General features: G+C 42.0%; 1 protein-coding gene across 3 annotated transcripts in view; it reads left to right on the top strand.

Annotated features, from left to right (window-relative positions):
• The window catches only part of arhgef7a (Rho guanine nucleotide exchange factor (GEF) 7a), a 37659-nt gene that overhangs the window by 595 nt on the left and 14106 nt on the right, over positions 1-22958 (top strand). For all 3 annotated transcript variants that reach the window (XM_042228571.1, XM_014340035.2, XM_042228570.1), the window contains exons 2-19: positions 106-351; positions 4915-4998; positions 11037-11121; positions 11215-11348; positions 12847-13048; positions 14769-14857; positions 15577-15671; positions 15866-15961; positions 16212-16334; positions 18539-18677; positions 18764-18823; positions 18937-19083; positions 19446-19532; positions 19647-19725; positions 19813-19952; positions 21845-22066; positions 22214-22307; positions 22616-22705. In XM_042228571.1, the coding sequence (XP_042084505.1) occupies positions 187-351; positions 4915-4998; positions 11037-11121; positions 11215-11348; positions 12847-13048; positions 14769-14857; positions 15577-15671; positions 15866-15961; positions 16212-16334; positions 18539-18677; positions 18764-18823; positions 18937-19083; positions 19446-19532; positions 19647-19725; positions 19813-19952; positions 21845-22066; positions 22214-22307; positions 22616-22705 (2131 nt within the window). In that variant the 5' untranslated portion in view covers positions 106-186. The remainder of the gene's footprint in view (positions 1-105; positions 352-4914; positions 4999-11036; positions 11122-11214; positions 11349-12846; positions 13049-14768; positions 14858-15576; positions 15672-15865; positions 15962-16211; positions 16335-18538; positions 18678-18763; positions 18824-18936; positions 19084-19445; positions 19533-19646; positions 19726-19812; positions 19953-21844; positions 22067-22213; positions 22308-22615; positions 22706-22958) is intronic.

Genomic DNA, 22958 nt, shown 5'->3' with positions numbered 1-22958 from the left:
AGTTTTTCCCCCCCCTTTCTTCCCACAGCACACCCTACACACACACTCTCTATCATATCATGCATCATATGGTTGGATTAATGCTGTTCCTGTTCTAACGCACAGATGACAGCGTAACCAGGGCGCTGAGCTGCTGAGATACCAAAACACAGCCGCTTTGTTGAATCGGATCTGCTGTGACTGGACATGAATTCGGCGGAACAGACGGTTACATGGTTGATTACGCTCGGGGTGCTGGAATCGCCAAAGAAGACCATCTCAGATCCCGAGGCATTTCTGCAGACCTCCCTGAAGGATGGGGTGGTCTTGTGTAGACTCCTGGAGCGGCTCAGCCCGGGGTCCACGGAGAAGGTAGGGAAATAGCCGACACTCACTCCCCGCTCTCCTCCGCATCCCCAACCTCCCGCCCGCGTCGGCGTGTCTCCGCGTTGCCCAGCACAGGGAAACCGACGCGGTTTGTTGTCTGGCCTCTCTTTCTGCCCACTGATCCATGAGGAAATTTCTTTTGTAGGTCACGGCAGCCCGTGTTATTGTCTGCGATGGAAGTACTATGGTTGCGCGTATGTCAGCGTGTAAAAAGAGGAGAAAAAGGGAGGGGGAAAATACAGGTCGATGTCTGTACCACCCAATAATAATCTGCTCTCAATAACGTAACACTACAGCAAAATGAAGACTGGTCATTCTTTGGGAGCTGTTAGATGCTTTAGAGGCTTTCAAATAAAGGCCTCGACATATGCTTTTAATGCAGCTCTAACCACTCAGCAGATCTTTGCTATCGTTGAAAGAACCCGTTTTATTTTCTCTTTAATCCCGGCGGATGCGGCTTGTATGTCAGTGTATTTTGATAGTGCACGCCGATTGATCCGCCGGGGATGAGGGGCTTTCTGTACACAGACCATTGCTATAAGAGTGGGCCGCCATTGACTGCAAAGGCGCATAGACAGCGATAGACCCTCTCCCTTTTTAAAGAAACAGCGCAGTGTTTGTGTCTGTCAGCTTACCAGCAGCGTCTGCTGGTTTCAGCAACAACCTGAAGGAGGCCATTTGTTTTCCTCAAAAGAGGATGTGCTGCCGGAGGCTATACCTGCACCCTCACAACAACAAATTTGCCTGCCAATGCCCAAACGGGTTTTTCCATTTTCCTCCCTTAAAATGACAAATATCACTCTGGGGTGGAGGTTATGTTTGATCATCAAGCATGCAGGAGAACATCTGAGGGTGGCTAAAAGACAGCCTCCCCCTTTTCTTTTCTTTTTTTTTATTTATAGGCTACCTATCCTTATATGGTGATGGGTGGAATCCTGTGTGGGCAAATAATGTCTCAATAATGTTAAATCTACTTCTGTCACAATAATAATGTTCTTTATTTTCATTTAAGTTTTTTTTTTGTGTGTGTGTAAAGGCTTGCAGTGATAAAGTAATCACTTATGTGGCCACAGGTATGCCAGCATATGAATAATGTGCGAGCACCACATAGAGTAATGAGCTTTATTCATATTAATAGAAGGAAAACAAAAAACAAAACCAGATATAAAATATGTATTTTCTCTCTCTCGGGCTAATTCTTAACTGCTTTCAGATCCAATGAGCCGAAACTGTAAATGAATAGAAATATTATTATTATTATTATCATTATTGTTATTACGTTTTTTTTTAACCAAAACATGCACCAACCAAATAATGACATATTAGCCAAGTGTGATGAAGGAATTTTTAATACAGTGTGTCTGCTAAATTATTATGATTAATATACACTATCCAAGGAACAATTTTTATTTGAAAAACAACTAAAACTATGAAATGAAGATACTTTATCTATCTACCTATCTGTCTATCTGTCTTGACATGTTTCCATTTTTTTAATAAGTAGGGTGTCTCTCTGTGACCACAAATTCAGGCTGACCAATCACTATCATTCTGGGCTGCACTGTACAGTATGGCCATGCCAAAATCGGAAGATGTGTGGCACAGCTGGACCATATGTCAGTCGTGATAGCTGCTAGTGATGCTACCTAAAAAGCCGAAGATGTGAACAGGAGATAGCCCTTTCCATGTGTTGCAGCCCGTGCTAACATTTTACGAGGCCCAAGAGAAAAACAAGATACATTTTGCTCATTAACAGTTCAAGTCACACTAGCTGCACAGAACAAAGGCATGGGGGGCACCATAGTGGATTTAAACTTAATTTAAATTCATGCAGTGACTCCCCATTGATACACCTGTTTCCTTATTTTATGCTTGTGACCAGGTGTGTCTGCATTGCTCTGCCATCACAAGTGAAATTTCCATTTGGTGCTAATAAATCTTGAAGCGTGGCCAAGAGAGAAAAGTTACTACACTCACAGGCCGTTTATAGGAACCCCTTGCTAGAGTCATATTGGCCTCCCGTTCACCTTCAGAACTGGCTTAATTCTTCTTGGTACAGATTCATCAAGGTGCTGGAAACATTCCTCAGAGATTTTTGTCCATATTGACATGAACTCGAGACATATTTGCAACAGATCCGTGCATATGTTGTGACCCTACCATCTGAACGTCACAACAAACGCCGAGCCTCATCAGACCAAACGTTCTATATTTAGTGAGCTCATGTGAACTGGCACCTGAAGTGGTTTTCTGCTCCTGTAGCCCATTTACCTGAAGGTACACTGTCTGGTGCATTCAGAGATGCTGTTCTGCATACCTTGGTTGTAACAAGCAGTTATTTGTGTTACTGTTGTCTTCCCAACAGTTTGAAGCAGTCTGTGCATTCTCCTCTGACCTCTGGCACCAATATGATATTTTCTCCTAGAGAACTGCCACTCACTGGATATTTTCTCTGTTTTTCTGTCCTTTCTCTGTAAACGTTAGAGATGGTTGTGTGGGAAAATCCCAGTAGATCAACAGTTTATGAAATACTCCGAATAGACCAGCTCCTCTGGCACCAGCTAGTGTTCCCCATTTAAAGTTGCTTAGATCATCTTTCTTTCCCATTCTCATATACAGATTAAACTTTGGCAGGTCCTCCTGACTATGTTTACACCCTTAAGGCACTAAATTGCTGCCATGTGATTGGCTAATTAAATATTTGCAAAACAACCAGTGGACTTAATAAAGTGGCCAGATGTGCCACTAGATACACGCTAGATACAGCTGCAGCCTATTACAGTATGTTTCACAGAGGGATTTCCCTCCTTAGTCTACTGTGTTTTTACAGCACATATCAGGGCTTTATACTAGTACCAACCATCAAGCATTAACTGCCCCCACAAAAGAGCTGATTTGAAAAAAAAAAAGTCACCTCAGAAAATTACAGTTTCCAACATAAACAAGCGTCCTGTGAAGAAGCATATTACAAAACTAATGAGAAGTGTTTGATGTTGGTTTGCAGGACAATATGGCCGACGACTCGCTATCTAGACAATTTCTGGTCTCATAGAGCTGCCGGGAGGCCTGCCTTTCACTGTCAGGCTCATTTGCGCTTTTGTTTGCAACATGTGCACTGGAACCTGGATGCGGAAGAACGTTATGTTCAGCGATGTGTTCATATTCTGCTTTCAGCATTTGGATTATTGGCTCAAAATGTGGAGAAGATATGGAGAACGCTATGCTGATTGATGCACCAATAGGGTAACAGCTTTTGGTGTATGCAGTGTGATTGTGAAGGCGGGCATCTCCCTCACTGGAAAAACAAGGTTTCCTTTGAAATTGCCTCCAGGTCACTGGAGAGAGCTTGAGATGAGATTCTGCAACCAGTAGCAATCCCACATCCCCACAGTCTGAGGCCAAACTCTATCCTCCAAGATGACATTGCTCACTCCCACAGAGTGATGTATAGCAGACACTACTTCAAGAATTTGCGAGTGGAGAGGATGGAATAGCCCCTGTGGGATCAGCCTGGATGTGCTGCTCCTGCCAGAGTGACCAACACAACCACACTGGCTGACTTGTGACAAATGCTGGTCGAAGGCTGGGACGCCATTCCACAGCAGTTCTTCCACATGCTACTGGAGCTCCTGTTTGTTAAATGAATAAATTGTTAAACTGCCAACACGTGTTGTTTTTATTAGACTTCAATCATCCAGACCAATAAACAACACCAAACAAGATCCAATAGCAGAATAAGCTGTTTGGCACTGGCAAAGGGGATCTGGCGAGGGCAACAACACACTCAACTCTGCTGCTCAAACCGCAAATACATTTTCCCCACAATTATGGCAACATTTAAGCAAAATAAACAAGCAAATGTCCTTAATTTTTGTGCTAAGTTCATTCATATTTCTCTGCAAGTCAAATAAAAAGAAACGGCAGTACAGGAATGCTGCAGATATGTTTGACCAAGAACGACTGCTAAGCTTGATTTCATCTATAAAATGTACTAATCAGTAGGCTAAAATAGAATTTATTTTATTATTTCTATGTATTTTTTTGTTAGTAGATTGAACTTTATCATCATGAAGATGATCATGTTTTGAATATTTTACTGATTCAACATAATTTTGCAGTCCTTTGGATAAAATCATATTTTTGCTTACCGACACCGCCCACTATTTTTGCCTTATTTTATTCTTCTTCTTTACGAATTTAAATGGGACAGGAATAAAAATCAGTGCACTCACATGCTAAAGCAACATCAGAAGTTGGTGGGGTGGGGAAGACGGGGAAGGGGGGCATCCCTATTTGTCTACGTCATTTCCCTCGACCCAACGCTGCACTCTCTTCCACTTCCCCGCTGAGAGGGGGGGGTTGTGCTCAGCCTCCCGGAGTGTCAGGCCCGGTCAGTGCTCACACACGGGAGACAGTAGAATGCGCGTCGTAGAAGAAGAAGGAGAAGAAGATAGATTTTTAAGGCAATGAAAGCCGCACGCAACCGCAGTGAGAGAGGCGAGCGTGAACTGGAAGTTTAACTCCTGACCAGCGTTTCCGTTTTTTCAGGTTTACCAAGAACCGAAGAACGACGGCGAGTGCCTGAGCAACATAAAAGAGTTTCTGAAGGGCTGCACGGCTTTCCGCGTCGAGGTGAGTACCCTCTCGGATTTATTTTAGGTGTGTGTAGAGGGGATTGCAATCACTTAACCACGTAGAGAAGCTGTATGAAACGTAGAGTTTGCATGTTCAGGAGGAGACAATGGACAATGCGTCCATGGAGTGGAGGGACGGAGCCCCTGACAGAGAGGGAGGAGGAGTGAATTAGCAAGCGAGAACAATCACCCATCGCTCGGCTGAGAGCTTTGTTTTTTTTGTTTACCGTAAGGTGGATGCATGTGCAGTATTTTAGCCACTTCGGTGGGCTCTGATTGATACTGTGGAAATATCCACGTTCCTCACGCGCAGTCTCAGGAACGTGTTGTGTTTACGCTGTCTGATTAATCCAGATAGCTTTGTCCTCGGGCTCATGCGTGGCTTTACCCTCACCACCATTTCACACTGGCCACTCTATAAACATGTCTCTGAGAACAAGTCACTGAGGCTGGGGATGGTTATGTAAGCCAGTCTTGTCCCAACATAGTTATTAACGCGTAATAATAACAATAATAAGGTGTAAAGTCTTAACATGTCCCCGGATTAAGCAGCTCACTCCTGGGCCCGTGTAGAAATATCTGGATAATTTTGTATAATTTCCAACCCCACTCTTCTGCAAATTAAGGACAGAGTGCTGTTTATGGCTGAGTATCAGCTGGGGCATAGAGGGGTCATTGAACCGTCCCACTCTGACAATGCAAGTCAGTGTTCCTCAGCATTGCTTCTCTCTGGTGAGTCTTCCAGCTACAGAACAAGAGGAGGAGCTGGGGAAAAAGCACTGTCAATTTGAGTGTGTGAAACATGCCAATTTTGTAGTAACAGACGAATGAAATGCAAGTAAAGCAAGCTGAGTGCATGCATGGCTTTATTGGTAAAGACCTGTGTTTGCTTTGGCTGACTGCAGGGACAGGTCCTGGCAGCAGTGCTGCTGAGCAAGGATCTGTGTTTCTTTCTGGTATAGTCCTCATCCTATCTCCTCTTTTGTGTCAGGCTGTTACTTTACCTGAGGATGAACCACTCACAAATACCACTTTTTTCTTTCTTTTTTTTAAAGGATGTTCAATCCTCGTGTGCACATGTGTGATCAGCTGTTTGCAAATTGTTTTTGAGTGAACTGTAGAGAGCAGGATTACAGTAATTTGGGACATGGGAGTCCTACTGCTCACCAGCTGCAGGGCAAAGATGGATGTTATCCAGAGCACTGCTGGCTCGGACCCCGGGTAACTGGTCCGATGGTAGATTAGAGCAGTGGGCGCTTGCATGTTAAAGACGGGGGGAAAAAAAGGCACTGTGCTTTTGCAGTTCTGGCTGACCTCTTTTAAATAGAGTTAAGCTGGACACTTGGCTGAGCGGGGACATCCCAGATTTGCTGCGGTCCCATGTGTGGTTGAAATATCTCACAAGGAACGATGTCGTTTAGATCTGATTTTTAATAATTCTGCTTAGATGCTTGCGACCACGTCTGATATTTGGACGCCTGCTGTTACTTATCCATCAACATTAATGCCTTTGACCACAGGAAGAGGAATCATCGGAGTTCCCATAACCCCTGTGGTCCCTCAGAAAGAGCAAACTTATCCCATCTAGCTACCCCGATAAAACTTAAAGTTCCATATTCCTACAGAAGTGATGATATCCCAAATAGAATCTGGAAAAGGCAAAGCGTTTAGGATTTAGCGTTTTATGTATCTGTGCCATCAAACTGCAATCTTGGTACCAGCTTTTTGAGTGCTTGCCACAGAGATGAGCTCAAGATGCAGCTTTCCTGGAGTCCAGCATGGTTTATTTAAGGTTTCCAGAATATCAGTGTGCTTCGGCTTCAGCTTTGTTCTGTTTAATGTCACGTGGTTGAAAGCTGAAGAGACAAATGTTTTTTATTTTAATTCGTCTTGTTCTTGTGCCACATTAAAGAAAATCAATAGGTTTTTGTCTTTTTAAGCAAGAAATTGTAAAGCAAATGCTGAAAATCAGACTTGTTAGCCTGGTCTTTATTTTCAGTGGATTTCTGTGTTGTGTCAGCTGTCTGAGGGTCTAAGCAGAACCTTGGCAATACGGCCCTTTAATGATGCTATAGAGGAGGAAATACAGTTAGTACAGATCTCATTACCCCTCTGGCCCCACTGGAATAGTAACACTATGCCAACCCAGAGACTAATAACAAATCCACCTGTCTACACCAAGTGGCAACCTCCTGGGCTGAAAAATGAAACCGGTGAAGTGGCAAAAATTCCTCAAATGACCACTGAAGGGTGTTGAAAAAAGAAAGTTATAGACTCCCATGTTGAGACACCCATTTATAGCAGAAATAAACATGTTTAAGACCAGCTACAAAAAACGTTTTATGTCCCTATAACTGATGTCTTAAAAGCTTGCATTAATAGGGGTGTTACAGCTGCTACCTGTCTGCTAGGATTTGCCAAAACCAATTAATATCAGTGAACTGAACTTAATTGTATTTGTATTGTTGGTGGCATTAGGAGTAAATGCTACCATTTTATAATAGTTACTCAGCACCAGGTATCTCTCAAGCAGTCTATGGTTGCTAGTGTTGGCCACAGACTGAATATAAGTGATGGACACAGTGTTTGGGTCTGAAACATGAAGACAAAGCGCGAGGGCTTTAAACCTGGATCCTCTGCAGTGGCCGACTGGGTGACTCTGGTTAGTTCTACAGTTAAACAACCCTTAGATCCATTGATCTGCGATCTCTGCAAACACTTTCCTGATGACATCATGGGTTCGATTGCTAATCTTACTTCTTAGGACAAACATGATGATGATTTCGTAAAAGGTTGTTCCCATTAGAGTCAGAATTGATCATGCAGTCTTACTCAGACAGCTCCACTCCTCGTTTGTGATGTCTGGTTTCAAAACACCAATTGGGTAACACTCTCCAGTCAAGGCATCAAAATGGGTGAAGTTACAGTGGCTTTGCTCATCTTTTATATACAGTCTGTAGGCTACGCTGATCTGATAAGTTGATTTCGGTTTTATTGTTAAAAATTATCTAACAGTTTTAAGGCACTAAAAGCGAGTGAGATCTTTAAAAAAAGGCATGTACCGTGCTATTTAAAGCCTTCAATTTGCTGTAAGCACCATGAATCTGCAAGGCTAAAGTAGCTAATAAGATTTTAAAAACTCTCTTGTTGGTCTGTAAGCTTGACTTTTTTGTCAGGGGCCTTTTGTCCTGAGTGCAGTCTTCATGAACTCAAACACATGATCAGCTGGATTGAGATCAGCTGACTGACTTGGCCAGTGAAGAGTTGTTTGTTGCTGTTTTGCCAAACAGGAAACTGCTTAGCTGCCTTGCCTGTAAGTTTACAGCATCTCTAACGCTGTCCGCCTAATATGAGCGCTTTTGTTTCAGAGTTTTGTTTCGGTGTTGATTTGTTTTCAGTATAATCTACTCGACTCATCCTTCAGTCTCATATTACCCGTAGTATATATGGACCAGGTTGTTCTATCATCCTGTGCAGATAACTGCTCATTTCCTCAGCTGTGACGGTGTGAGAGCAAGTGTATCACTGCTGTAGCGTGCTGAGTCACAGAAGGGTGTTGGACCATTGTTTCAGCCTGCGGGGATCATTACCTGGCTATGATGCTGAGGCTCAGCAGACAAGTCGGAGCTCGTCACGTTAGTCATGTTAATGATCGCCGTGCAAAAATCTTTAATATACATAACTCGTCATGTTTCACCGTGAAGCAAAAGCTGTTGTTTAAACTGAAGAAGAAATCTTAAGGGTCTAAAACTGAATCTTAAGATGTTAGAGAAGTGGCAGCGAGTCTTGTAGCTTTTAATCACAAGCACACAAACACCTACATACTCTATGTTCCACACCACTCACTCAAACAGTCATCCACATTTTCCCTGAGGACATGTCTACAATCAGAGCGGAAGATGAAAGAGACTTGTATCTCACAGTCGCTCATCCTCTGTGCTACCGAAGCGAGAGTAACTAATCACTTGGAGGCACTGCACAGGAAGAGATAGCCTAAGTCATCAACAGAGATACAGTCACTGCCATTCATACTAGAGAGGCCAGTGTCAGGGTGGTGGTGGGACAGACAGTGCTTTTTGTTGTTGTTGTCACGAAATTCCATGAAAAGAGCCAAATAAGGGATACTTATCACATCAGTCTTCAGATTCTTCTGCTCACGTTCATTCTGTTTCATTTACATCTGTATTTCCTTGAAATTACCAGATTGAATAAAGGATGTATTACAAAAGAGGTCAAAGACGTATTCAGTTCATGTCATTTTCCAAAACGGTTAGATGCTCTAGTTTTTTAGTAAACGTCACTCACACAGTAGACTTCACACTAGCCTGAGGAATTCTGATTGAAAATGTTGTAAACAACATTATGTTCCCTGCGTATGTATATTAAATGCAAGGTCTGCAGTTTCTGTCACTTAAGGCGTTTTCACAAATGTACTGCAGCCCACACATTAAGGAGTTGATGTACGAAAACGCACTGATCAAAATGAAAGGATGTGACACTGCAGCGGTTAGCATCATATCCTCACAGAGACGGTTGTGGGTTCAAATCCCCCAGCTGACTGAAGCCTTGCTCGGTGGAGTTTGCGTTTTCTCTCAGCCTACCTGAGTTCTCTCTGGGTACTCAGGCTTCCTCCCGAAGGTTAAAGACAAGCAAAGTAGGTTAACTGGTGATTCTAAATAGGCCATAGATGTGAATGTGAATGGCTGTCTGTCTCTATGTGTTCGCCCTGTGACGAACTAGCAGCCTCTCCTGGCTCTTAGCCACTGAGCTGGGAGAGCTTCCAGCCCACCCGTGACCCTGAAGGGAAACAACAGTTAAGAATAATGATGGCTGGAATGGATGAAAATGAAAAAAATAATTCTATATAAAGAAAACTATTATTATCTTTTTGTGATTTTTGCTAACAATAATAAAAATACACATATTAGCTATTTGGCGATGTTGGTGTCTGCATTTATAACAGCTGATAAGATAATAATTACACCTCATACACTCCCCTTCTGGTTGTCTGTCTATGTATGATCCCCTGGCACTACAGCTTGTTTGTTCTCGTTTTTCTGTCCCACCCAGCTTCCCTTTTTCAATTCATTGACTTCTCATTACGGTTAGTAGATGGGGATCTGCTCAGGAGCCACCACCAGTCCCCAAATTGCGGCTTCAATTCATGCTTACGCCATCTGCCATTATCTACTAGGAATGCTGTCCAACCTAATTGAGGATGTGGTCCCAGCTAGTGAAATGACAATCTAAAAAAAAGTAAAGAGATGTGAGAAACACCCTTCAGCTATGTAATGAGTGCTGTCGTTGCATAGTTTATCCACCAGAGGGCACTCTGCTAAAACGAGCCGAGTTAGGCAGAACTGTTTTAACAGTAGAACAAGTTTATTGTTTATACAGCATTGATATATCATCTTACTAAGGACTCATAACTAGTCATGTTAGGGAAATATGCTTTATCTCTTTTAAGATTGTGGCGATTGCGGCTCAAGAGTTGGGAGTTCGCCTTGTAATCGGAAGGTTGCCGGTTCGAGCCCCGGCTTGGACAGTCTCGGTCGTTGTGTCCTTGGGCAAGACACTTCACCCGTTGCCTACTGGTGGTGGTCAGAGGGCCCGGTGGCGCCAGTGTCCGGCAGCCTCGCCTCTGTCAGTGCGCCCCAGGGTGGCTGTGGCTACAATGTAGCTTGCCATCACCAGTGTGTGAATGTGTGTGTGAATGGGTGGATGACTGGATATGTAAAGCGCTTTGGGGTCCTTAGGGACTAGTAAAGCGCTATATAAATACAGGCCATTTACCATTTACCATTTAAGATAAAAAAGTTTTAACTCGCCAAATAATGGCCTCTGTGTTACTCTGTATCCTGTATGGTTTGGCTTCTAATAATGAAAAATCATCAATATTTGAGTTTTATCCTCTCTGTGTTTTGCAATAGTGTTTGTTATGTACATTATTCAGCTGACTGTTACTGACTGATTGCTCGGTGTTGTCATCGCTGCGGCCGACTGTCAGGCTCATGTTCTTTTGTCTCTCACCCGCAGCCATTCGAGGCCAGTGACCTGCTGCTGGGACTGAACTTCTCCAAAGTGCTCAGCAGTTTGGTTACTCTGAATAAAGTGACTGCAGGTCAGTTAAAAATGTGCAGTGTGTGTGTGAGAGTGTCACTATGGACTTGGGAGTAGTCATGAGGCTGATTTATATTTCCCCGCTCTTGCGCAGATATCGGTGTGGGCAGCGATTCGGTGTGCGCCCGACACTCTTCAGCCCACCGCATCAAGTCGTTCGAGTCGCTGTCCTCTCAGGCTTCACTGGCCCGATCCTCCAAGCTGCTGCAGAACCAGTTTCGCAGCCTGGTAAGGTCAACACGTGCTTCTGACCCGTATTGACACAGATTTGGTGGATATGTATCAAAGGCATATGTTATTTATCATTACAGCTCTAACACTCTAACACATAAATAAAACACTTAACATTGAACTTCTGATGTGTCACAAACAGTTTGTTCTTATTCTTTTTTTCTGCTCACTGGTTTCTGGTCCAAACACATGACTCCAGTATTACATGCTGCCATTGTGAAAAGTGCTTTTATAGTGCCTGAGCAGAGTTTGCTGCAGGCAAATGACTCAGGGGTTGATGGAGGCAGCAGCAAATTTGCATGTGATCCTCATACACGGAAAGAGGCGTACAGTTACACCTAAGCCATTTTAAAGCATAAAGGGAACATAGTCCTGGAAGAAAAATCAAATTAGTCTAAAAATCGAGAATTTGATGATGATAATGATGATGAATAGAGAAGTTTTGGGGGATTTGATCTAGGGCTGTGCAATATGACCAAAATCTCATATCCCGATATAAGACATATATCGTCCCTAACGATATAAATCACAAAAATGTAACATTTTCTGTAAATTCTGTGAATCTCAGGCAGCTCGACTTGCGTGAAGTGTTTCCAGCTGTGCTTCATGTAGCTGGAGTCGAGTGTTTTAACAGATGCATGAAACTATACATTTTTAGACATAAGTTGTACCAGCCGCCGTTTTCTTTGTGAGTATTTATTACACGGCGTGCTGCGGGAAAAAGCCTGTTCTAACGTTTGAGTCTAAGGTTTATTTTTTTTAGCACCTGGCGGCTCTTTTTTTGCTTCTCATCTGTAAACACTCTGCATGTTCTTTCACGCGATTCAGTTTATTTTGAAAAGTCTCAACAGGATCTTGAGCTTTATGGTGAAAGGTTTATGTGGAAAATAAACAAGCAGACACGCGATGGTTTTACCATCGTTGTTGCTAACGACAACGCATAAAAACAGGCGCTTGTCTGTCTGTAGTGTGGTTCTATTAAATATAAGAGAAAGAGAGAACTTTAAGAAATTAATATAGCCACTACAGTGACCATCAAAACCATGAAAAAAATATTGCTGTAAACAGTTTATTTTGCGACACCACGAAACAAACGGTAGCGTAAAATGAAATGATAGACGTTTTCATATCGTCATCCGAAATATATCGTTATATCGAACAGCCCTAATTTGATCAGTGCCAGGAGAGTAGCCTTTATAATGCGGTTCATCACCCGAGGTATGGCAAATCACATCACCAGAACTGCAGAAGTTTCAGGTTTCTACTGCGGGAACTGTCTCTTACTGAAATCCATCATTTTGCACCAGTTCAGGTCAGCCTGTCTGTCACAACATATTAATAGCAATAATCAGTTTATCACATTTTAGTTAAATCAGAGCAAAGACTTTAATAGTTATAGATGGTAAGATTTACTGTATAGTAGTAATTACAAATGCTATTTCCATTTCCGTTGGCTTCTCCTCCTCCTTGCTGACGCTCCCGCCTCTTTCACCAGGACATGTCAGAGAACAGCGGACAGCAGCTGCTGGTCAAGGCGCGTTTCAACTTCCAGCAGACCAATGAGGATGAGCTCACCTTTGCTAAGGGCGATTTCATCAGCGTGACTCGTCAGGAGGAGGGCGGCTGGTGGGAAGGGATGCTTAATGGCAAGACTGGCTGGTTTCCTAGCAACTATGTGCGTGAGGTCAAGGGCTCCGGTAAGTACCTCGGCTAACCTGATGAGTGATTAACAGGGTTTGATTAAGAATTTATGGGAGACGCAGAACTTCCTGATGTGCTTTTAATAACTAACTGGTTGAATTTCTGAAACAAATTTCACATTTAGAGACACTCTCATGCTATTTCCAAAATTGGACTCACTAGACCAAGATATTAATACCTTAGTGTAGTGATTCATCACACTGTGTTTGTTGCAACATAAAAAATTGGCAGTTGCATCCTTCAGTCCACGTATTTCTAAATAAATCTCCTGCCCCTGCATACCTTTGTGGAAAATAGTATACTAAAGAGAAATCTCTGTCACGCTAACCATTTGCACAGCTTCACAGCTGCCTTTGTCACCATCTTTCCACCCGATGCCGTGACAGTAATGTAGTGCCACATCTGCTGCAGTCTTTTGTTTTTCCCGCTTGTGTCGAGATGCCAGTGACACAGCGCTGCCACTGTGAAGATGTTTTCGAGTAACACAAGATGTGCTTTCTCTGCATGAAGGGTTCATTTTAACAAGCTAAAACTGTGGTTCGGAAACTTGAGGCCAAGAGAAGTGCACCGTATCTCGTATTTCGAATATTTTAACCTTGGTGGGAGTTTAAATGACTCTGCTTGCACTGTGACCCAAAACATGGCGGTTAATTGGCTTGGGTTGTTTTCTTTATTTACGTAAGGAATAAATAAATGTATGCCCAATGGTTTCTGTATAAACAATTTATATTTTTAGTGGTATCCAGATGGCCTGGTCAGAGTATTTCAAAAACTGCTGATCTACTGGGATTTTCCCACACAACCATCTCTTGGGTTTACAGAGAATGGTTTGTAAAAGAAAATGTCCAGTCAGCGACAGTTCTTTCGGAGAAAATGTCTTGTTGATGCCACACTTTAGAGGAGCATCTTTCAAGCTGATACCAAGGCAACAATAACTCAAATAACCACATGTTACAGCCGAGGATAACCGGAACATTTCACAACATATCAAACATTATAGCAAATGGGCTACAGCAGCAGAAGACCACATTGGGTGCCACTATTGTCAGCTACGAACAGGAAACTGAGGCTACAATTCACACATGCTGAAAACTGCAACATAAGATTAGAGAAATGTTGCGTGGTCAGATGAGTCTCGATTTCTGCTGCTAAATTCAGATGACGAGGACAAAAAAAAGCATGAAACCATAGATCCATCCTGCCTTGTATCAATGTTTCAGGCTGCTGATGGTGTAGCGATGGGGGCAATTTTTCCTAGGCACGGTTAGTTAAGCGTAATTTAAACACTACAGGCTAACCGACTATTGTTGCTGACAGTATGCATCCATCCTTGTATGATTATGATGTGCACATCTCCTCGTGGCTGCTTTTCAGCAGGATAACGTGCCATATGGCGAAGCTCAAATCAGCTTAAACTGGTTTCTTAAATATAACGGTGAGTTCACTGTACTCAAAGGCTACAGTTCGAATCTACAGCAACTGTGATGATTCCAGCACTTTGAATCTGAGCCATGAAGAATTAAGGCACTTCTGAATGGATAAGGGGGTCCAACCCAGTGCTGTGACGGTGTACTTAATAAAGTGTGCAGTGATTTATAAACTGTGGGGAGACAAACTGGCTTGTTGATGTGGTTTGTGTAATATTGAATTCAAAATGGCTTGAGGGTCAGTGTATACTTGCATCAATCACATCATTTGTTTCCCTTCTGATCGCAGAGAAACAAGTGTCCCCCAAGTCTGGCACCCTTAAGAGCCCACCTAAAGGCTTTGACACATCTGCAATCAGCAAGACGTACTATAATTTGGTAAGCAAGCAACTTAACAGGTTTTTTTTTTTTTTGCTTTCTCCTGTTAGTATTATTTTCCTCCATGCACCTCTGTGATTACTATCTTTGGCTTTTCTTGTTTCACGTCTTCCTGTTTTTGTGTGCGTCTTTGCTTTTTTTTCCTTCTGTTAATGATCTTCACTGAAAGAAGCTGTCCTCTCAGTTATTTTGCCTTGCATGCATCTGTGATCACAGCTGCATGATGGGCAAAGTTGTTTTATCACACTGCGTCTTTATCACATAGTAGCTACTCTGTGTATGGTTATCTGTATCTGTGGGTCTTTTGGCTGATTATGTACAACCGACTGCATTAAATGAATATTAAAAAAAAAATACTGATTTTATTTAAAAAACCTGCCCCTTATTGGAGTTATAAATATTTTGCATTGTAATCCATTTTTAAATGTAATGCTGGAGGTCAGCACTGAACCCAAAGCTATGTTTTTATTCATTTATTTATTGTTGAAGATCAAATTATGTATGCATCTTCTGTTCTTGTGTTATTCATTGCCTTGACGGAAATTGTGAAAATAATTGATCCAGTGTGTATTTACATCCACATTTTAATCTTGCATGTTGGTGTGCACTAGAAAGCAATCAAACAAATATTTAACAGAATGAGTGTTATAGCCGCTCTGAATGACTATAACAAGTCTGTTATTATAGATAATAATTTAATTTCTCTCCTTTATTTTTAGGTGTTACAGAACATTTTAGAAACAGAGACTGAATATTCCAAGGACCTTCAGAGTCTCCTGATGAACTACCTGCGACCTCTTCAGAATATTGAAAAGTATGACTCACTTAGACATAATGCGACATAACATGCAGTTCTTTTGAAATGTATAAAATTCACGTGAATTGTTTGTTTTTGGGTTTTTTTGCATAATCTAAAGGACTAAGTGGGCAGAAGTCCTTGGCTTACTTGTACGTGTTACTGAATAATTTTTTTTACTAATCTCCGTACTTCATCACTTTTTCTTCCAGACTGAGCAGCTCAGATGTGGCTCTGATCCTGGGAAACCTGGAAGAGATCAGCACCTTCCAGCAGATGCTCGTCCAATCACTGGAGGAGTGCACCAAGTTAGTCCCTCCCAGCACACACAGCCCCACTGCAGCAGCATCTTCACTGTTTCTCAATACACAGAAGGACATCTAGTGTTGGGCTGCATGTACTACAGGGATATTGGGCTAGACTGTACTTAGACTATGGAAATTTACGGAATTACACTGCATATGTGCATATTGCCTCTTCTTAGTGTGGGAGAGTTAATATAGGTGTATTTTGACCTTCTGCGATCCTATTTTTTATTTTTGTTTTTTATCTGTTTAGGCTTCCAGAAAGCCAACAAAGGGTGGGCAGCTTCTTCCTCAAGCACATGCCACAGATGAAGGCTCTCTATGTTGGTTACTGCTCGAACCATCCCTCTGCAGTTAATGTACTCACCCAATACAGGTATGCTCATATCAGCTGTATTTAGTATCATTAAACAGTGACGTCGGCCTTTCCCACACGTGGCACAGCAGGTCGTACAAATGACCGTGTTAACAAATCTTGTTGACGTTAAATTTGGTCTTAGCTTCCTCTCGTTTAGGCTTGTCACTGTCATCATCACTGTCCAGTCGATATTCCATTGTTACACACACTGCTGCTGAGGTGTTTTTTTTATTTTTTATTTAATGTATTTGCAGTAGTAAATTACAGAGGGGACATCGTAAGAGGCTTAAGGAGGGGGGCACACTGAACCATTAAGTTTGTGAGATGGCTTAATTTCACCTGATGCATGTCAGCTAGTTATTAAAACAAGTGACTAGAAGATAGCCATTAGCAAAGTAAGCAGATCCAAGAACAACAAGAATGACCACACAGGTAACAGTTTAATGCTCCATCAGTGTTTGGACAGATTGTGCTTTAACAGAAGAGGAAGTGCAGTATTCTCTTTCACTCATGTGTCTGACGCATTAGCACAAACTCTATCTGGAGGTGATAGGCTGAATGTAAATTTTGCTCAGCAGTCTTAGTAACATGAAATTTAAAGGAGCTGCGAGGACCTCTAGAGGACAGAAAATTGAGAGAGATTATCTCGAGTGAGCTGTAGAAGCTCACCTGAGATGCATCTGAAATATGAAGTTTGTCAGCCTTGTAGATACTTATTGAATTTTCCGTCATTCTAAACGTGTCCATAGGTTTTCTAACGTTACTGCCTGGATGGATTGTAACAAATGCTGTCCATATGAAGGTGCTGAAAAGGCAGTGTGTTATTTATCATTTTACCCCTCAGTCTGAGAGCCTGATGGATGTAATGTCGTTACATGAACACAGTAACTCGAATGAGGCGATATAGGATATCAAATTGATATCATAGGTGCGTCTATTAAAAAAACCTTGAACAAATTTGAAACTCAGTGACCTCGACCTCAAAGTGTAGGTAAGAGGTCAGGTTTTCTAAAAACAAATCTTGTGAATGTGATAACTCACTAAGGATTTTCAAATTTATACCATATGAAACAAATGGGTAGCAATTTAAAAAACAAAATACGGACTTTATAAAGTGGGCAGCACTGTTGCCTCACTGCAAGAATGTTCTGAGTTTGACTCCACCATCTGGTCGGGGGCTTTCAGGGTATAGCTTGCATGTTCTCCCTGTGTCCGGGAGGGGTTCTCTCTGGGTGGGTTCTCGTAGTCATTCAGGTAGTGGGGTTAGGTTAATTGATGAATCTTATTTTGCCTGTGAGTGCAAGTGGTTGTCTGTATATGGTCTCTCTGTGTTAGCCCTGTGTCAGCTTGGCAACCTGTCCAGGGTGTACAGGTAGCTATGAGAGGTGGGTTTTTTAAAACTGGGTTTTAAATTTTTTTATAAAAATGTGTTTTTAGCCTTTTGAAAGTGGAGGACTGTGTATAAAAAAAGCTAAAAGCAATTCACATATTGACACATTGTTTTATGTTTGATGAAGTCCTCTGTGGTAGTGAACAGAGGCAATATTACCAAAAAAGTATCTTTGTTCAACAAATTATGGCTCAAAGTGAACATCTCACGTTGGGCTTTAAGTCACAGTGAGAGGAATAGTCAAGATTTTCTGACATTCTTACAGAGCATTGATGAATTCATTTCAATTAAATTTTATTTATACAGCGCCAAATCACAACAACAGTCGCCTCGAGGCGCTTTATATTGTAAGGTAGACTCTACAATAATACACACAGAGAAAAACCCAACAATCATATGACCCCCTATGAGCAAGCACTTTGGCGACAGTGGGAAGGAAAAACTCCCTTTTAACAGGAAGAAACCAGAACCAGACTCAGGGAGGGGCGGCCATCTTCTGTGACCGGTTGTGGTGAGAGAAGGAAGACGGAATAAAAGACAAGCTGTGGAAGTAAGCCAGAGATTAATCGTCAATCAGATTAGTCAGATTAAAAAAAAAAATAATGTGCAGATTGATTGAAATAATAGGTCTAGCTGCCTCCATAAGCCTCCTCATGAAGGTAACAGGAGTGAGCAGCACAATCAGAATGCCAATTAGGATGGTTTGACCTTCAGTGGTTCTTAAAACTATTAAATAACTAACAAAGCCAACTTATGTGTTGCGTGCAGACCCTGTGATGATGCTGTTTGTGGTGTAGCTTAAATGTTTTGTTTGTCTTTGGTTCTCTTGCAGTGATGTATTGGGAGATTTTATGGAAGGGCGCGGTGCTGTCAGTCCCGGGATCCTCACCCTGACCACAGGCCTCAGTAAACCCTTTATGAGACTGGACAAATACCCCACACTACTTAAAGAGCTCGAGAGACACATGGAGGTGTGTGTGTCACTGGATAGCCATTTTTCTTCAGCTCCTGTGTTTAGCTTTTTTTGTTAAATGTACAACGTGTCTGCCCTTTTTAGGAGAATCACCCAGACAGACCAGACATCCAGAAGTGCATGTCGTCTTTCAAAAGTCTGTCGGTAAGCTGAACTCTCTTCCTCTCCAGACAGACACAACACGTAACCAGACTTTCTATGAAATGAAGTGGCTTAAGAAAAGATTTTGAAACAGCCGTCTGTCTCTTTCACGCCAGGCTCAGTGCCAGGAGGTGCGGAAACGAAAGGAGCTGGAGCTGCAGATTCTTACAGAATCCATCCGGCTGTGGGAGGGGGATGACATCAAAACCTTAGGCTCTGTGATCTACATGAGCCAGGTCTTGGTCCAGAGTCAGCTGTCAGAGGTATTTATTTGGCTCCTTCATCTATACTTCGCTCTGCTATAAACTGCTGCAATATTCGCTTCCTGTAAATATAATATTAAAGTGCATAAATTGTAGTCTTTTGTACACATAGTACAAATAGTTAGTTCAATGCAAAGAGTCAAAATAATTACTGTTAAAGTTCAAGTTAGTGGTAAAGAAATGTGTCCCAAAACTCGCAAAATTTAAATTAAAGCTAAAAACAGTTACTGTTTATACCTGCCTAACCTTTGCTGCTGCAGCCATTTGTTCATCTGTAGACTTTGAAGTGGGATATACAAGCTAAAGGCATCCTATTTGTACAAAGAAATGCTTACTCATACTCTCTACACTTTCTGCTTTAGGAGAAAAATGAGCGTTACCTCATGCTCTTCCCCCACATCCTCCTCATGCTGTCTGCCAGCCCCAGGATGAGTGGCTTCATATTCCAGGTCAGTAGTCTCATTTATTTATATATATATATAAAATAAATTAAAAAAAAATTATTTGTTTGTTTTATTTTTTCTTGCATGTCATGTGTATGATGTGGTTATTTCACTCTCCAGGGAAAACTGCCCCTGGCAGGCATGACAGTAACCAAACTAGAAGATTGCGAAGCCCATAGAAATGCTTTCGAGCTCAATGGTAAGGGCACGTTTTACAAGCAAGATGTTGACTCATTCCTGTGGATTTTTATTAACACTTTAAACAATACTGTCCCTGTTCCTGCAGGCACAATGTTTGACCGTCTACTGGTGATATGCACCAACCAGCAGGACCTGCAGGACTGGGTGGAACACCTGACCAGACAAATCAAACACACTGCAGCCACAGCGCCCAGCCACAAACCACTCACTGTTCCCTGCCACACGGTCAGAACTCAGTGATTAACATACCCACATGTAGATCATTTTCTTTCTATTCATTGAAACCCAGAATATATTGATTTCTCACTGACTGTGACCCTGTAATTACAGTGCATTATACATATAATCACCTCAAATGATGATGCAAACCCACGTGAAGTGGCTGATTACTTTTACTGGAATTGACCACAATACACAATTGCATTTACTGAAATTAACTTTAAAAATGCATAATATTTAGCATTTATCCTTAGAAAGAACAAATTGATATAATTCTATTTTTGGTTTACCCCTGTGCATGTTGGTGACACCACTGTGAAATGAGTTATATGCCATACATAGGGCTGTGTCACAGATGTATGTAGTGGAGTTTTAGCATGTCCAACCAGGAGTAGATCTCTGGACAGTGAATATTGAAGCGTGATATACCATATCTGGTTCAAATATGAATATGAAGCTGCCAAACAGGAGGGAAAGAACTTTCTACACACTTTCTGCAGAGAAGCTTTGTGGATGTAGTAAAGGAGAGGACATGCAGAGGGTTGTTGTGACAGAAGAGGATGCTAGGGATAAGGTGAGGTGAATGCAGGTGATGAACTGTGGTGACCCCTCACAAAATAGGACGCTGTAAACATTTCGTTTTCTTGAAGGAGGCATTTTGTGTCTTAAGTTTGTGCCCACAATCAACCGAACATTTATTCGTGACATTTTTCAGTCCGCAGTGCTCAGTCCAGTATGAATTACACATTTCCTGCTCAGTTGTTTGGTGTCATGATTATTTAATTGTGACCGCAGTAACCATGTTTATGCCCACCCCTCTTTAGTTAATTTCTCCAGGTTCCTAAGGTTTGAGGGGTTCCTTCCCATGACCTGTAACTCTGTCAACAAATTCTCAGTAGTGTTCAGGCCAAAGCTCTGGGTGTGTCACTCCAAATCCATTTTTTTGTCATTTCTTGAATAATTTGGCTCTGTGTTTTGAATCGTTATCTTGTTGGAAGGTTCATTGCTGCTCAAGTCCAAGTTTTTCGGTAGCCTGGCTTATGCTTTCATTGAGAATCTAGATATAATAGTCCTATTTCATGACTCCACCAACTTTTACAAGGTTTCCAGGCCCATTTGCTGAAAAACAAACACCAGTGCATTATACTCACACCTCAGCGTTTGACTGCTGGGAATGTATTTTTGGGTTGAACGCTTCACCTTTCTTTCACCACTCCTCTGCTCCCGAAGAGCAGTGTCTGTTTTGAAATTGGTTTTCTGTAGGTTCGCCTTGGTTGCGACATGTGGGTACTGTTGGCCTCACGTAACACTTTTCTTGTGAGGAGGGGCATCATCTTGGGTTTACTATTTCTTTGGACCTTGACTGTGTGGAATTCTACCTATTACTGATCCTTTTAGGCTGTGGCTGCAGGCATCTGCAATAGCTTGGTCATGGCCTTTGTAGCCCACGCCATCCTTTTGAACTCTCGCAATGTGTGACCTGAGGTCCTTCACTTATTCATCTGCTTCTGACCGTGACCTGATTGTTCTTTTTTTTAATCAACTCCCCTCAATTTATAAAACCCAGAAATTTTCTGAAAATCAACATGGCTTGCATTTATTGCCTCACATTATAGAAACATCTGGAACGCCCTGGGTGTCCTGCACTGTAAACAATTGTCTTGATAGATACTGAGGCATGTGAAGATGATTTGGAACAGGGGTAAAAATTAAACATTAGTATTTTTATTGCTTTTTGTTGTGACGCTTGTTTGCTATTCTCATGTATGAAACAGCAAAAACACCTTTTTGTAAGCGCCAAACAAATGAAGAGTAAATCCGTACAGTTATTGTTCTTCTTTGCAAGCTACATATTCATTGTATAACTCACTCACTTTGTTGCTTCTCGTCCCCCTCAGCTCCCATCTCACCCTCTCACCCCATCCCGACATGGTGAGAACAGGGCCTTGACAGTGGCTCCTACCTACCACACCCTGCCTCACCCATCCTCCCATGGGACACCTCACAACACCATGATGTGGGGCCCACTGGAACCACCAAATACCCCCAAACCATGGAGCCTGAGCTGCCTGCGACCTGCACCCCCACTACGGCCCTCTGCCGCCCTCTGTTACAAGGAGGTAAACCTGATTTACGTTGCTTATGTTAAAACTATATAATCCTAATGCTAAGAAACTGTATGTGCTAGTGAAATGAATAATGATCCTTTTTTAAAAATTAATATAGCCTGTTTATAAAGTATTCTACCGTTTGCCCTTCATGTGCAGGATCTTAGTAAAAGTCCTAAGAGTGTGAAGAAACTTCTTCCCAAGCGCAAACCCGAGCGGAAACAGTCTGAAGAGGAATTTGCCTTGAGGAAGAGTATGTGTAAAGTCTTTTATTTTCATATGCTTAGTCTTTTTTGCCTCCATAAAAAGTAATAGTATGACATTTAAGAAATGGCTGAATTGCTGCCTGACTCTACGGAAAACTGCATATTGTTGTGTATACCTCCTTTTCCTTATAGATTAAACAGTGCTGCTAAACTAATAGCTTGTTCTCTCCCTACATTTTACTCACTAGACGGCTAAGAAAGCGGTATCAGTCTTCCTATTTCTTTCATAGTGAGAGAACAAAGACATTAGCATGTGAATTAAATGTGCTTTTTCCTGGCACCGTCTCTTTCTCAGGCACAGCTGCTCTGGAAGAAGACGCCCAAATCCTGAAAGTTATCGAGGCATACTGCACCAGCGCCAAAACCAGGCAGACTCTTAACTCTAGTAAGAAAAAAACAAACTCTTACCCGTGCAGATATACAAACGAAAGAAGAGAGGTTCATACTGGATCTTGCTCTCTTTGTAGCAGCTGCATCTGTATTCTGTACTCAGTGCCTTTCTTTAACTTTATTCTGTACTGACCCCTCTAACAGTATCTCTTCTTCTTCCTGTTTCTCCTCCATTCCTTTACTTTTGGCATTATTTTCCTTGAGTTTATCCTTTCCTCATCTTTTATTTGATGCTTTTCTATAATTTT

Source organism: Haplochromis burtoni, unplaced genomic scaffold (assembly GCF_018398535.1).
Source record: "Haplochromis burtoni strain Fernald_Lab_line unplaced genomic scaffold, NCSU_Asbu1 Contig_333, whole genome shotgun sequence".
Taxonomy (NCBI): Eukaryota; Metazoa; Chordata; class Actinopteri; order Cichliformes; family Cichlidae; genus Haplochromis; species Haplochromis burtoni.
This window is presented reverse-complemented; position numbering and strand designations above follow the sequence as displayed.